We start from the raw sequence: 15660 nt of genomic DNA on the forward strand, positions 1-15660 counted from the left end.
GCGTGCGTCTTTGGCTGATAGATCATGCTGATGCTTTAGGCAAACACACACTAATTAGTAGAACAAATAGAAAACCCTGAGGATGCCCATGCTTAATGACATTGCCCATATTCTAAACTGTCTCTCCAACAAATAACTCATTTCATGGCTGTAGGCAGTGCAAGTTAATTTATCTGTATCAGTTGCTAAGTTGAAGCATTCACTTTTAACAGGACACACTGTATTATACCTTTCCAGGAAACTTTCCAATACTTTAGCTTTTAAACAAAAAAGAAACTTGAAGTAACAGGTCAGGCCAATTTAGGGATAAAAAAGTAAGAGATATAGAATCTATTGTAAGTTTAAAGTGTTAATAGATGCTGATGAATTAGTTAACTTTTAGTTTGGTACCATATAAAACCAAAAAATTTGTGAAGAGGACTTGAAATTAAATCCTCAGAGTAGCTTTGAGTTAGAACCCAGAACTCTGACTCAGAACAAAGGGGGATTGTGCAGAAGCATGTAAGGTTCCTGCTATGAATGCTTCAGTCAGGTAATTGCTTTTCAATCAATGTCAGCAAAAGAAATGAGAAGTCAAGTATGGAGAACGAAGCAAATTCACTGGCATCTTGTACCAGTATGGTTATAGTTGTCTTGTCATTTTCAGTTGCGTATTGGTTTGCTTTTCTTCACTGATAAATTTGACTGAAGACTAAAGTGACCGTTGTTCTCATAAAATGAATGAGATGAAAATAGCGGTGAAATGACACCCAAGAGTCTATGCCATTGCTGAACTGTAGTCACTTAATTATCTAACTGAACATGGGTTTTCAGAAGCATGTGACTGAGAATCCTTCATAACCAAGCCAACTCAAAGTTTCAGTAGCAAAAGCAGACTGAACATTGCTGCCCTCAAGATGATGGGGTCAAGTTGCCCTCGTACTGCCAGGTTGGATGCGAGGGGAACAGTGAAGGGAGCGGATTAAGTGGAGGCAGATGACCTGGCAGATTACACAGGAAAGTCAGGATTGTTTTTTCTGCTTCATTCAGCAGGATGAGAGGAACAGACAAAGCAGCCGGAAAGTGCTGGAAAGACCATTTATCCTCCCAGAGTTGAACTCTTTTTCTCAGCAGTGGAAGTCGCTACAGTCAGCCTGGCTCTCTGAGCGGTCTGGCAGAAGCAATGTAGGTGGTACCGCAGCCGCTGCTGCAGGTGCCTAAGCAGGCGAGTGCTTAAGAGTCGGATGCTGCCATTCAGTGTGGTTACAAAAGCTTTGACTGGCCCCTCTTCACAAGCATGTGGATGGACATTGTCAATTAACTCCATGTTTGCAACAAAAGCTAAAATCTCATCCAACTCTTAACACTGTCTTTACTGAACATATATTTTGAGGCTGTAGTGGTTTACATTCTCTATAAATGTAACACAGAGACTAAAATATAGACAAGCTTACAGTAGTAAAACTCTTGGCAAGTAACTTTCCAGAAAGTAAAAGGTTCAGCATCCTCACACAGACCCTGAAGAAACACCATTATTTCAAACACAACACTAGGTTGCTAAATAACTTCCAAAGGTAAGTGTGGAACCCAAAACCTTGTAAATCTGATAATAGCAAATGTCTTAGTACATAACAGGAAGATTTCAAGCTGCTTGTTATTTCCCATGCTTCCTTGGAAACTGTGCTTAAATGTAGTTGTATTACCAATCTGCTATAGTTTTGTCCCAGAAAGAGTGGTTAGAAAGGGTTTTGTGCCCTCTTGTACATCTGGCAACCTGAAAGTATTCGGGTACCAATTGAGGACATACTTTTCCAATTTCCTCCTCCACTTACAAAGCAGAGAAGAGCAGCATTCGGGGATCAAAACACTGGAGTGAGGGACCCTAGGGGCCTAGGTTCACACACACCCCCTCTCCCCCCCCTCCCCCCCCGCTGTAAACTTCTGTTGTGGATTCAAGTCATTCATTCGGTGTAATTGCACCTCAGTGTGCCTTGTATGAAGGTGAAATAATGAGACCTGTGCTCTCCTTGCTTTCTCCTGTTTGCATCTGCTCGGATCGTTTCGAGTGTTGGCGTAGACCTCCCATATTCACTTATGTGAACTGTGTTGACAGCTGTCATGTGTGTGTGATGTGCTTGCACGTACGCGTCCATAGCCCGCATCTCTGGTGCGCACAGTTGTGGGGTGATGTAGAAATGAACCTCTTGTTTCTGGCACGTCCCCTTCTCAGCATCTCTCTCCTCTGTGGTACTCGAGATGCTTACACCTAAGAAGCTGCAGCAAATGCTTCTTGCTTGTTGAGTGTGCAGAGAGCAAGCAGTTGTCTTGGTCCATCTGTGCGGATTTAGTTGATAATGTTTACCATGTCTGCTGGTTTGTGGAAAGATGGGGGGGTGGAGGGGTGTCGGGAAATTCTTTGAGCCTTGTTATCCCTACAGTAACTATAGGCTTTGGCAGGAATGCGGGTGATTAATTTCGGGTCTGTGGGCTTAGCCCGAGCGGCAGCAGCTCTCCCCGCCGCTGCGCTGGATGTCTGGGAGACAGCGGCGTCCTCCGTGCTCCGCTCTTTCACCAAACCCTGTGAATTCAGCTCGGTTAAATAAACATTACCGAGCTGCTAATCACACGCTCTGAAACAAAACAGCACTTCACTTCGGGATCTGGGCAAGATCAGACTTCCCTGCCTCCCTCCCTCCCTCCCTCCCTCCCTCCCTCCCTCTCTCCCCTCCCCTCCCCTCCCCTGCCCTCCCTCTCTGCCCCCTCCCTGCTTTTCCCCTCCCTCTCCCCGGCAGCCGCTGAGCCGGTCCCTCCGACCCGGCAGCCTCATGCTGGGGGCCGCTGCCGGCTGGGGCTGACCGCGGCCGCCCTGCCCTGCCCCGCCCCGCCCCGCCCCGCCCCGCCCCGCCGCCCCCGGGCCCGGCACCCCCCGCCGCCGGGCTCCCAGGCACCGCCGCGCCCCGACGGAGAAAAGTTGTGCGGAGCGGCGAGGATGGGAGCGCATCTGCAGCCCTTCGCCCTGCGGCTGCTGGCGTTGACTTTCCCCTTGGTGGCGAAGGGTTTCTCTGACGAAACCTTGGAGAAAGCCGCGAAATCCGAGGGATATTGCAGTCGGATCCTGCGAGCCCAAGGCACCCGGAGGGAAGGGTACAACGAATTTAGCCTCAGGGTGGAGGGTGATCCGGAATTTTACAAGCCTGGAAACAGTTACCGGGGTAAGTTGGCCATCCTCTACTTCACATTCTAACGATAAGGTCAGGAAAAGTGTCTCTGAAACTAGAATGCGTCTCTGCCTGTCATCTCTGTATTCCTTCTGGCGTGTGCGTGTGTGACTGTGTGGGTTAAGGCAAGGTAATATACTCCCACGCATTACTTTATTGGGGATGCTTTCATGACAAGTGAGAGGGAGTTGGATTTCACAGTATCACTTTACTCCCAAACATTAACTCAGTATTAAGAGGAATTTCCTTTCTTTTATGAATCCTCTCTACCGGCTCAGTGCCAGCACAAGATCACAAGTTGATGTGATACAAAACACACGCTCTTCCCCCGTTTACCTACTTCTATAGGATTTCTTCCTATCCCTTTAAATATAACACAGTGAATAGGAGAAGCTTTAACGATCGGCAGGAAGTAGAGGAAACTCGGAGCTAATTGTTCTTGCCCTGAAATATGAATGTTAATATAATGGGTTAGCATATGGGCAAACAGCGATGCAGCACACTGCCAACTTCCCACATTTTCCACTTATGTTTACCCCCCCCCCCCTTTTTTTTTTTTTTCTGGGGAAATGAACAGATGGTTCAAACAGGAAAGAGGCAGAGACGGTGCTAATGACCACATAAGAGATGGAGGCATTCGTTCTTCGCTGAGCATTCCACATACTATCCTTGAAATTAACTTCTAAAGCACATTTCAGTGTACTTTTCTAATTAGTAGGCAAAGGAAGGTTTTGGTCACTTTTCCTGCCTCACCACGTAATGTCTTTGGAAACAAACCTTCTTGTAGTATACCATTAGCTGTATTTCAAAAGCACTTTGAAAATAATTTAGACATTTTTAGCTTCCATAACTAACGTATTTTATAGGCATCACTTTGGAAAACAAATTTTGAGAGTTTCTTTGAAGTGTTTCTCCTGACCTTCCTTAGATTCAGTGCAAAGAGCAACGTTTTCCCATTGCATGAACATGGGAATCTTAGTATTGATAGGGAGAAAAAAGTGTGCACATAGCATAATCATTGTGTTGTCTTAAAGGTTGAAAAGTACATCTGCAGCAGTGATTAACCTGTTTTGAGCGTCAGCCTGTAACTTTGCATTGATTTTTGATTTTTTTTTTCTTAGGTTGATTTATTTTAATGTGGTGTGAGGAAATGCACATTTACCACAAATTGATTAACTATTCCAGACATTAGGATTAGTACCTTGAGTCTGAAAGATTTCATGTTGCATGTCAGTTTGATACGTCTACTAAGCAGGATAAAGATAAGTGTCAAGCTCTTTGACAGTGACAAATGTGAATGTTCTTAAAAAGTTTTGGAATTTATTTCTGTAAAAACATTATTGGATATTTTTGGTTATCAAGCAAAGAAGTTTCTGTTGCATGGAAATGTAGGGGGAAAGAAACTCCCAGATGAACTAGCAGAACTAATTTTCTGGAGATACTAGGTCTTGGCATTAGCAACTCAATAAAATCACATTAGTATACTGTAGCTTCTTGGAAGTGAGAAAATTACACCTAATAGTAAAAAGTTAAAATGTAGGCCAAAATATGTGCCCAAGTTTTTGGTGCTTAAGACTGAAGTATTCAGGTGGCATATAAGCTTGTATAGATAGTGCTATAAGGACACTTTATGAATGGTTAGAAGAACATACGTAAATGTTACCATAACATACCTGTGGCAATAGTTAAAACTAACAGCATTACAGAAAGTTTCAAGAGCTCATTTTCAAAGGAATTTCTGCAGTACAACTGGAACTTGATTACTGTTTTATACAAAGGGTAGAAAATCCAACTAATGATAGAAGAAAAAAATGCAGGCTTGTGGCAGGTCTGTGGGTTTGTTTTTTTTTAATCTGTAAATTACTAGATGTACAACACCACAGAAGATTTGCACAGCCTCCACTGCATCAGAGCCAAATGTGCATGTTTCCATGGCCCTTGCTTGATTTAATGCAATCTGGATCCTTGGCACATTCCCTGGTGGGCTCCTGGAATAAACTGGTATTTATCCAAGGTGAATAATACAGGAATTAATTGTACATATAAATGCTGGGCTCCACCAAATTGACAGTATAGAAGCATTATGGTTGTGATTTTCTTGATTATTGGTTGATATGACACCCCTGTAAGACCCTCAAGCTGCAATGACTGGAGGAAACATCACAGCACTCTTGGGAAAATTTTTATTGATTTCCTGCAGTTACTCACCTTTAGATCAACCAGGATCTATTTGCCCTAGAGGGAAATTCTGGGTGGATCTGTGTGGAAGCCTTGGTTTTCCACCTCCCTGGAGCTGTGATAAACTGAGCACTGAATAGCCTATTTGAACCGGTATGCACCTCCTCTAGTCTGCAAACACTGGCAGCAGTAAGTAAGGACACGTTCTCCTGTCTCGGACAAATACAAATGAGGTAGCATCAGGGCTGAGGAGCCATCCTCCTTTCCTCCCTCATGTCTAACAAAGCAACAATGGCGATGGGATTTGTGGTGTCCCACAGGGGAGGTGACATGACTGATTTATAACGTCTTTCTTGGCACTTCTGATGCTGTAGCCTCCAAGTGGCCTTCATCTGCCTGGTCTTCTGGGCTTTGCTATCATTGTTTCTCCCCTTGTGGAGCAGGCAGCCAAATGCCTGTAGTGAGCAGGTCTTCCTGTAGTAAAAGGTCTGTGGGCACACCATCCTGGGCTCAAGGTCCTCTTCTACCTGATGGTTAACTTAGACCTTGACGTAGCTGCTCTTGCTTTCACTGAAGGTCAAAGTTCCCATTGCATTCAAAAGACACAAATGAGCCTTAAGTTTAGATGGTGTTGTGGGGTAATGATCCTTGAAAGTACTCAGTCCTAGTTTTATTGATCTGTAGAGCTAGATTAATGATTGCATGAGATTTCCATGAAAGAGGTAAGTTTCATCCTATTAAAATAGAAATGAAGTTGCTTCTAAAAAAAAAAAGGAGGTAGTATCTCCATTTCACTTGCTAATAAGCAAAGGATGTCGTTTCCTCCATAATATCATAAAATTGTTATTCTGATGAAGAAAACGAAGATTCGATTAGTATAGTCCTTACATACACCTTCTGTATGGATGCTGCTTTTGTTTTTAATGGAATTTCCACTTGTAGGTCTGTTCACCACCTCCGTTTTCAAGGAAAAGCTTGTTTAATGTTACACACTCCATTGCATTGGTTGGGGGACTTCTAAGGAAGGTTGAATCTTTTTCTCTCTCACCCCTCTAACATGCAAATACTCTTTTCTACACTTTACAAACAAACCCTCGTTCTGCAAATATTTTGTCGATTCTCTTGTTTCATAGATTATGGAAAAAGTGGATATTAAAAGTGTATTTGTTGGTAGTTGCGTGATGTACAACACAGGACGTGCTGTAGTGTACAATGTGGAAAGTCAGATTTCCTGCCTGAAACCAAAGAGCAATTGCTTTGATCACCCCACCTTTAGCTGGCAGCACTGGGGAAAGAGGAGTGAGTTGACGGTGTGTGCCAAAGTGCAACTTGTAAGGTAATTAGAGATTTGCTGGAGGGGATGGAAACAGACAAAAGTAACTGTTGATTTGTAATCTTCCCTTTAAAGTAGAATCCTTTGCTTTGAGACTTGCACTGAGATTTAACTGGTCTTTACAGGAAGTTCATATTGTTCAGTGAACATCAATTATTGTGAACGCAGTGTGAGCAATACTCAGCTGTTCTTTAAAATGGCAGAGTTTAGCCTAAGAAGAACTCTCAACTCTTATGCAACAAGGAGCCACTATCTCTTGTGGAAACCAGATGTAGTCTGACAGCTTCCCACTGCTGCCTGCGCAACGCAAGCTGCCTCCTGTGCTGAAACAATCCGTCCAGAGCCAGTGACTGCAGAGCTGTCACTACACCAAGGCTCTGGATTTAGGAGCACTTCAAGTAAAGCCTTACACTGCAATGTTATCTTAGCACACTGGGTAGTTCAGAGAACTGACAGAAATCTTGTCAGCTCCGGTGTTAACGTTTGGGCTGGCCTAGCTCGGGGTGACCGAAGCACACTTTTGTCTTGCTGCCCTTTAGCTGAGGTCGAACGGGCACTGAGATCCCACGCGTTCCCTCTGCTCCTGCAGGTCTCACCCTCCCGGCCCCGCACTTGTGTGTGGGGTGTCCCTGCCACTGGCAGAAGCTCCTGGGGCTGCTCAGCGCAGCTGCCCAGCAACTGGGCCCAGCTGAACTCTCTGGTTGGTGTTTTTGTTGTTTTGTTTTATTTTTCCGCTGGATGTGTTCCCTAGTTCAGCTGGCAGCACCGCTGCGGGACTGCTGTGGGAGCTGAGCCGGGTGGGGGAAGGCAGGATCACACATGTCAGAGGAAGAGTGGATTTATTCTGGGTTAAAATGACTGTGCAACCACAGCATGAGTATTGCTAACCCCGGGCATTCAAAAACTATGAGTCAGGCTTTGGAATTACCTTATCTTTTATTTTTTTTTTTCTGATTGCTTTTGTAGCATTTCAGATGTCCTCTATTTTATAGGTAGGTGTTTGTTTAGAGTTTTGAAAACTGTTTTGTTTGACCTGTAAATTTATGAGGAAAATTATGAAAACTGTTGAGTCAATTCACAGCTGGGTTCTCTGCTCGCATAAGCATTTAGGTATTTCTGGTGTAACCTTTTACTCATAGTAATTCAGAGTTCTGAATTACGTATAACGTATGGAAAAATTTGTTGTGTTTAAAAGACCTTCATGGCAACTAGTTTCTAAGAATCAGTGTTCAAGCAAGTGTAATGTGTTCATCCTTGTTGAATACAGCAGTGTGCTGCTCTCATTTACTACAACTGAGAGGCTGGCTGTGGATTTTCATTTACATAGAGCTGCAAAAGTTTGCAAAATTGGACTAATAATACTAATTATTGGGCAGATAATGAATTAATGAATTGGAGCAATACTTAGAAATGTAATCAGAAATTACAATGGTATCATGCTACTGCTCCGTTCCTGTATGTAAAATGTGAAAATTTTTCTCCCACACAATGATGAGGTTTAACCTCGTAATAACATTTCATGGAATGCAAAGTGTGCTGAAAATCTTGAGAGTCTGGGGACTTGCTGTTATGCCCATCACTACTCTAGGTTTGTACAGGTGTTTGCAGGTGTACGGGTCTAAACATGGCACTTTGATTTCAATTTTTAACCTTTTGTATATCTCTCCAATCCTTCTTTTTCACATATAATCAGAGAAGTTATGTATTTGGACAAACACCATGACTTTTAGGCCCAAACACGGCTGCATAATGCTAGAAATCTTCAAATATCCTATTTTATTTTTTTTCCACTACTGAATTTCTAGATCAAGGAGCTCTGTATGTTCCAAATGAACTCTGGGCATATTTTGAAATCTGTATCTTTTAAGGGCAATCTGTCATTTTAAATAACGTGATTCATCCCCTCACAGATTATTTGTGTGAGGGAGTCTCTTGTGAATACTGCTCTGTGAAGCAGCATTGGCAGTTGCACTTTGCTCATGAAAACTCTGGGTGGTCTTCAGTTTTTATTGTGCCATTGTGGGTTTGAGAGTGTGACAATAGTGTACCACAAGCAACGCTGTCTGCATTATGCTTAAAGTAAAAGCTACTTAAAAGTATTGGTAGTCCAGTTTTCTGTCTGTTTTCCTTTAATTCAAAAAGAATTTTTCTCTAAAACTTACCTCCATTTCAGAAAAGGATTCCTATAAGGTGTTGAAAAAAGTTCAGTAATTTTAAAACTCCCTCAAAAGTCCTGCCTCAAAGTTCTGCCTCGTTCTGTCTTTCTGGTAGTGCTCAAAAGAGCCACAGCTGACATAACTCGAGCGTTGCTGGGCGGTGCTTAGGTACTGATGATGGCAAATGGAAAAATCATACAAAGGTATTTTGTGGTACCAGAAAATGAGGGATGTAATCCTGATGCTGCGCATGATAAAATCAGGTTAGCCAGCATTACGTTATTTATTCCCTGCTGATGGATCCAATGGTGCCTTCCTGGTCAGGACTGGTGTTTTGCTGATGTGTAGATCGCTTTGGCAATGGAAGCGGGCAGCACAGTCTTTAGAGGTCAGCTTTAGCTGTGTGTCCTGTTCTGCCCTGAGGTTGAGGGAGAGGAAGGATAGTTTTAGAGCGACCACCTCCCCCAGCTGGAGTACTGTGCTGAGGGTAGGTGAGCTGGAGCAGGCAATATGGTCACCTTGCTTTACAGGGAAGCAAGCTTTGTGTACTAAACTGCCTAGATCCTTGTCTGTGCTCAGAGCAGGACAAAAGCTAAAGCCAAATATTCGGGAGATATTCCCTCACATTTAAAATAAAACCAAACCCAAACCCAAACAAAATACAAAAAGCACAAAAATGTGTGTCCCCACCCCCAAACCAACAAGAACACCAAAATAACCCTCCTGTAGATGTGAGCAGATTAGCAATCTGATTTTTTTTTTTTTTTTTAAAAAAAAAAAGGGCTGGGGTGGGTGGGGGGAAGTTAGGTGTTTCATATCATGCCAGTGTTTTTCAGTTTGTGTGGAAACTTGGACTGAACATTTTTGTATCTGTCTGGCTCTGCTCCATGTTGTTAGTGCTCTAGCTTTTGCTAATACCAGTTTAAAGCACGTACCTTTCAAGTTGAACTGTGAAATGATATGCAAGTGGCTGATTTTTACAATATTATGTTTTCATTATTTCTCTGTTCGTGATATCTCAGTGACACTTTCTGCTGCCACTCCTGCTTACTTTCGAGGATTCACATTGATCGCTCTCAAGGAAGGAAAAGAAGGTGACAAAGAAGAAGACCATGCAGGAACTTTTCAGGTGAGGGAATTTTCCCTGTCCTATACCTCTAGGAGTCTTCCTTGCTGTATGCTTGGCTCAAAAGGAGGTTAGCAGAGCATAAATATTTGTGGATGTTGACATGAGAATAACATAGCATGTTTTATATTCCATGCAACCTCTTCAAGAAGTCAAGCCTTTTGTGCCTTGACTTCCGCTCGCCTTCCCACATTCTTACAGTTAAACATGAGCATCAATTATTTGAGCTAGAGCCTGGGACACCTGAATTGGTGATCCGAACTGAATATGAAAATTGTTTTAGTCACACTTTGGTTTTTGCATTTCTTCGCCTAGATATTTTTGTCCATTCAGATGTAGATTATGCTGAGAAGTGTTTGCCACAGCTATAATGACTGTTTTATCAGTCATAAATTAGATTCTACTGTTTTATTGATGTTCAGTAGTACTTTACTTAACAAATACATTCAGCGGGATGAAATGTTGTTTATCGTTATTAAAAGGATCAGAATCCAGAGTGATGATTCACGAAATAGTATTTCCAGCTATTTCAAGATAAAATTGCATGAAAGGAATTCTGGAAATTGAGAATACACATCATATTCATGAAAGGAGGTAGAAATTATGTAGGTTTGTTGTTTGTTGAGTCTCAGATGAGGTATTGTTTGCTATTTGACTTTCAAAACTTAGAAATATTGTTGAATTATATTGATTATAATTTATAGGATGGGTAATAATATTGATACTAATTTTAATAGTGATTTATAGATAGAAGATTTCACTTGTCTCAAAGCATTTCTATGTTTTCAAGGGAAATACTCAAAAGTTCTAATTTGGGTGATATACAAGGAGACAGCAACCAATTTAATCCTAGGATGTCTTCCTGAAGCGTCTTCTGGTTTTTGTACATAGCAAATATGATGTGCAAAGTCAACATGTATTTGCCCTGTTTTCCTATTGACTTTGCCTAGAGGCCTCTTTCCAGTTTTCATACGTTTTGTAAGAAAATCTAGAATATGTGAGAACTTATTTGATGTTGGAATAACTCCATATTCCCTAAAATGAAACAACTTCTTTATATTATTTGGGATAAATCTGTTTAATATAGACAGCTTTTTATTTTTAAGAATAAGCTAGCATTGAAGTATCAGCTCATGTTAAAAAGTAGAAATGGCAATGCTTCATCTATTTTAATAGAAAATTGTCACCATTCATGTCTGTATTTCAGTTGTGTCTATAGCTGTGGGTAATGAGAAAGACTTGGCCTGAGTTTTGCCTTTATGGCGAGGCGTATGTCTAACTCATAATGTAGTGAGAAACTCTCTAAGCCTTGCTGAAGTACAGAGGAATTTTGAAGTCAGCAGTGTGGGATGTAAATGGAAATTCTCTATAGATCAAAAAAAAAGCCCAACAGATCTCAGTGGAGGGAAGATTGTTTAATTAGCTTTATTGTATAAATTGCAATCTGAAATCAGTATTCTAATTGGCAGATCAGAGTTTCAAATATATGCATAACTAAATTTGTATTTTTGTGGCACAAACAGTATTCACTGTGCTTGTCCCACGTTAGCGCGATTAACTGAGGTTCGTTCAGATAGTGCCTGCCGCTTCTGCCTGTGTTTGATACAGATTTAAGATTCATATTTAAGTGTCCAGTGAATGCTTACAGTGATAAATACTGATGTCTCTTGTATCATGGCTGGGTGCTAGTAACTAGAGGAGGAAGAAAAGAAGTTTAGTTCAAGGACTTGCACTGTGTTTTCATTATAATGTGAAGATCTAATGGTGTCTAAACAGCTATGCAGAGTAAGAAGAAAACTGTGTGTACTTGCGTGCCACTCGGTTACGTGTTTCCTGTGTTCAGATGGAGAACGTTATTCGATGAATTACCTAGTAGAAGAGAACTGAGTGAAAATTCCTTGATAATGACAAGAGACTAAATGCTACTTCTGGACTACTGGCATAAGCCTCTGCCTCCACGAGGAGACATATATACTCTTCAAATAATAGTCAAAATGAAGCATATGAATGCACTGCATGAAGCAAAGTGCTTCATTCGTATTAGCAAGACTTGTAGTATAACAGGATAGAAAGAAATGAAAGCTGACCAAGTAAGACATATGCTTTCCCCCCATGCCTCAGGCTGTAAACCACCATATTTTCAAGCCTGTGAACACCACTTTCAAATCATGAAGTATGGGTTGCAATGTCTTTTATGGGGAAAACCTGAATCCACAGTCTGTGCTCAGGTCAAGATCCCGCTGGGTCTGTGGCTTCTACTTTGCACAGCTATTGAGTGTTAAACTGGTCAATAGGTGCGATGCCTCAAAGCACTGCAGAGGGGCATGCGCTGGAGCAGCACGGTGGGACTAACACCTTGGTGTCTGATACAGACATGGTAGAGTCAGGCTGGAAAAACATCATTTTCAGTGGTCACAGTCATGCTGCAGCCTGTTGCAAAGGATGAACGTGCAGTAAGTGGCTGCCATGAGTTCATCCTGCAGGGGCTTTGGTCTTCCTTTTACAACCTCGTCATGGCTCATTTACTTTTGTCTGACTCTGCAAGTCAGCAGGTATGGTCAATCTTCATTAATCATTAAGCTGCAGAGTCTTGATCCTATAAATAGCACAGCTGTTAAAATTCTTGATCGGACAGGTATTTTTTTCTGTACTTTTTTTTGTTACCTTTATACTTGCCATGAATTGAAGACCTTTAAAGAAGTGTAGTTTGGACTTAACCATTTTAAATCTGTTTTCCTCTGAGAAAATGGAGACTTTAAAATCTGATTTTACTGTTGTTTGTTTGTTTAATGCAGCCAAACTTCTTTTTCTTTGTCCTTGTAACACACCCAGAGCACAATTTAGGTTTGAAATAAACAAATCAGATTGTCTCCCACAAACATGCAAACATATGTTAAATGGCTAAATTAAATATGGTCGGGGAATTAAAGATGCCAAATTCGATCATAGAAGTTTGGGGATATGATACCCCAGCTCATACTTATGCCAGTGGTAATTGTACAACTTGGCGGCACAGTGCGGCACTCTGAAAGCTTTGGATGTCATGTCCCGTTGGCCTCTTTACACAAGCCATTCCCAACTGTTGTCATGCAGACTGCTGATCTTTCTCTTTTGTAATGTTTAGCAACAGTCTGCAAATTGTTTGAAGGCAAATTATACACGAGGGCAACAATCAAGTACTGATCGACCACAGAACAGTATCTATATAGGCCATTTTAATCAACATGTAATAGATTGTCTGGTAAGTAATGTAGAATAATAGAAATTTAGTGCTGAACCTCATCTCAACTATATCTTCCTTGTTCTCTGAGGAAGAAGAAAAATGCCAAGAAAATTCTTGGTGGGTGTTTGCTGAATCTCTTCTGACGTGTTCAACAACAAAAAATTAATCTCTCCAAGTGGCCTGTTCAAACACTTAAACGTATTATATTTTACAGAAAATTTAAGGAAAACTTTATAGAGCTTTTACTAATGACTAAACTGAGTCTTCATTAATAGTGGTTAAATTGCTCTTTTGAGATTATCTTCCGGAATTAAGAATTTTCTTGATATTTTATGAGACAGTTATTCTGAAGTTTTCCTTATTCTCTCTCCAACTCCACATGCTCTATACCTGTTTTTTGTTAAAATTTTCATATTTTCATTGTAGGGCATCTTTTTTTTTGTTTACTTTTGCCATTTTGGCAGTCAATTTCAGAGTTCAGTCTTATTTATATTCCCCAGAATTGTACGCAATGGTTAATCTGGACCCTCAGCATAAAATCATATAGAATTTAGATAGAATAATCCTTTGGACTAACATAACTGCTTCCCTTGTCTTCATCCAAAATCCTATAAGTGTATGCAACTTGCCTTTATTGCAAGACCATCTCAGTATAGTACAGGAGGTCCATAATAAAGTCCTAAATCTTTTCCTGCATGTATTGCTGCCTACATTGTGATTCCTCATTTTCTGTCTGTGCATTTTATTTCTTTTAAGAGCTTTGTTCATTTTATCAAGAAAGTTCTGAACTACAATCCTATCCTTCAAAGTGTTCACCATTCCTCCAAAAATTCATGCTGTTTCTGGCCTTTTATAAATACATGCTTGATAATTAAATAGTCAATATAAAGTACTGCATGCAAATGTGACCTGCTTTTCTCATGTACAGTGATAAACTGAGTCATAAAGACTCAGAATTAGATCCTTCTCTGTACTGTTTTGGCATAATCAGCTGTTAGATTCTTAGGTTATGTCCACTATTTTTGTGATAGTTTAGTGTTAAATGCATTCATGGCAGTAGCGTTCTTGGAGGTGTCCTTTTGACTTTGCTATGGAGTGAATCGAGACGTTCTTAGTTTAGGTCACTGAATTTAATGACCTACCAATGTAAGCAGGCATGGCAGTAGTGATACTGAAGGTTTAATTAAAAGTATGGTAAAAGCTCGGGACTTGGGTTGAAGAAGAAAACATTTAAAGAAAATTAGAGTAGTCCTGAGCTTAGTAAGGTAAGTGGTCTTTTATTCTAAGTCCTCCGTCTCTAGGTTTATCCTGAAACAATAATCCCAAACATTGCCTTTGTTTTTGAAGACATGCTGACTGGTGACCAGTTCTTTTGATGCTGTTTAGCTGACTGATGTGTTTACCAAAGCTTTTAGATTAGAAGGTATTTTTACAAGCTCTTAGAAAAGCAGTTCCTCAGTTGCTGTGTTCCAGCATTTGCTAGGAATCTTACATCTTTTTTAAGCAGTTGATATACTGCATTTTGAAAGAAGCAGTCTTAAAAGGCTTTTAGGTATGTCTCGTGACTTATTGATTCTTGTATTTATAAGCAATGTTTGTTTGTGTTTTTTTTAAATTAACGACTGCAATTATTTAGTAAGCATAGATTAATTTTTAGTATAAAAAGCTTATGTAATCTTGATGTTGCATTCAACCTGTATGTTTGGGGTTTTTTAACCTTTTCTCCCAATATAAGCACATCAGGCTACTTAGTAAATGGCTTATTCTGAGGTGTATGATATGAGGTAGTTTTGTTTAACAAGTGTTCAGAAGTATTTCAAGTATTTTGCTCATGTTTGCTTTCTCTGCATTCCCCTTCCCAGCATCTTATCACTAAACCTGAGTCTGCCATCTTACTGCTTATAAGCATATGAAAATACTGCATTTTTGCTATGATTTGATGTTAAATGTTCAATCAGCAATGGTTTGCACATCAGGGGGAATGAATTTCCAGTACATAGTGAAACCACATATTTAATTTTCTTAGTAAAGCTTCCTCACACTAGTGAATGAAAACAATGTTTCTATCTAATAAATTTTTCAAATTTAAAAAATTCTTCAGGGTTTTCATGAAGGAGGGCTGAGACATTACATGCAGGAAACATAGTACTCAAGTGATATATGATGTGAGGCACAGGGGGAAAAAAGGACACTTATGATTTACTTGTGTCTTTAAACCTAGTAATTATGTGGCCATGACATTATATACTTACTTTACATTTATCAAACAGAAAAGAGTACAAAACTGCCTGTGTTGGTTTCAAATAGAGACAGATGCTGTACCCCCTCAAAAAGGGGGGGGGAATGCAGTTGCATCCAAACCCCTAAATGAAAATTCTCTTTCCGAAGTATTGATCAGCAATTCTGCTATCAACAGGTAATAAATCAGTGTGAAATAGCTGTACACG

At 40.6% G+C, this 15660-nt stretch overlaps 1 protein-coding gene across 1 annotated transcript in view; it reads left to right on the top strand.

The window, feature by feature from the left end:
• The first annotated feature begins 2968 nt into the window (after positions 1-2968).
• Positions 2969-15660, top strand: part of SPON1 (spondin 1) — a 193130-nt gene continuing 180438 nt past the window's right edge. Inside the window, exons 1-2 of the mRNA XM_086472291.1 lie at positions 2969-3191; positions 9887-9993. Coding sequence (XP_086328417.1) covers positions 2969-3191; positions 9887-9993 — 330 coding nt within the window. The remainder of the gene's footprint in view (positions 3192-9886; positions 9994-15660) is intronic.

Source organism: Leptosomus discolor, chromosome 12, assembly GCF_034619465.1.
Source record: "Leptosomus discolor isolate bLepDis1 chromosome 12, bLepDis1.hap2, whole genome shotgun sequence".
Lineage (NCBI taxonomy): Eukaryota > Metazoa > Chordata > Aves > Leptosomiformes > Leptosomidae > Leptosomus > Leptosomus discolor.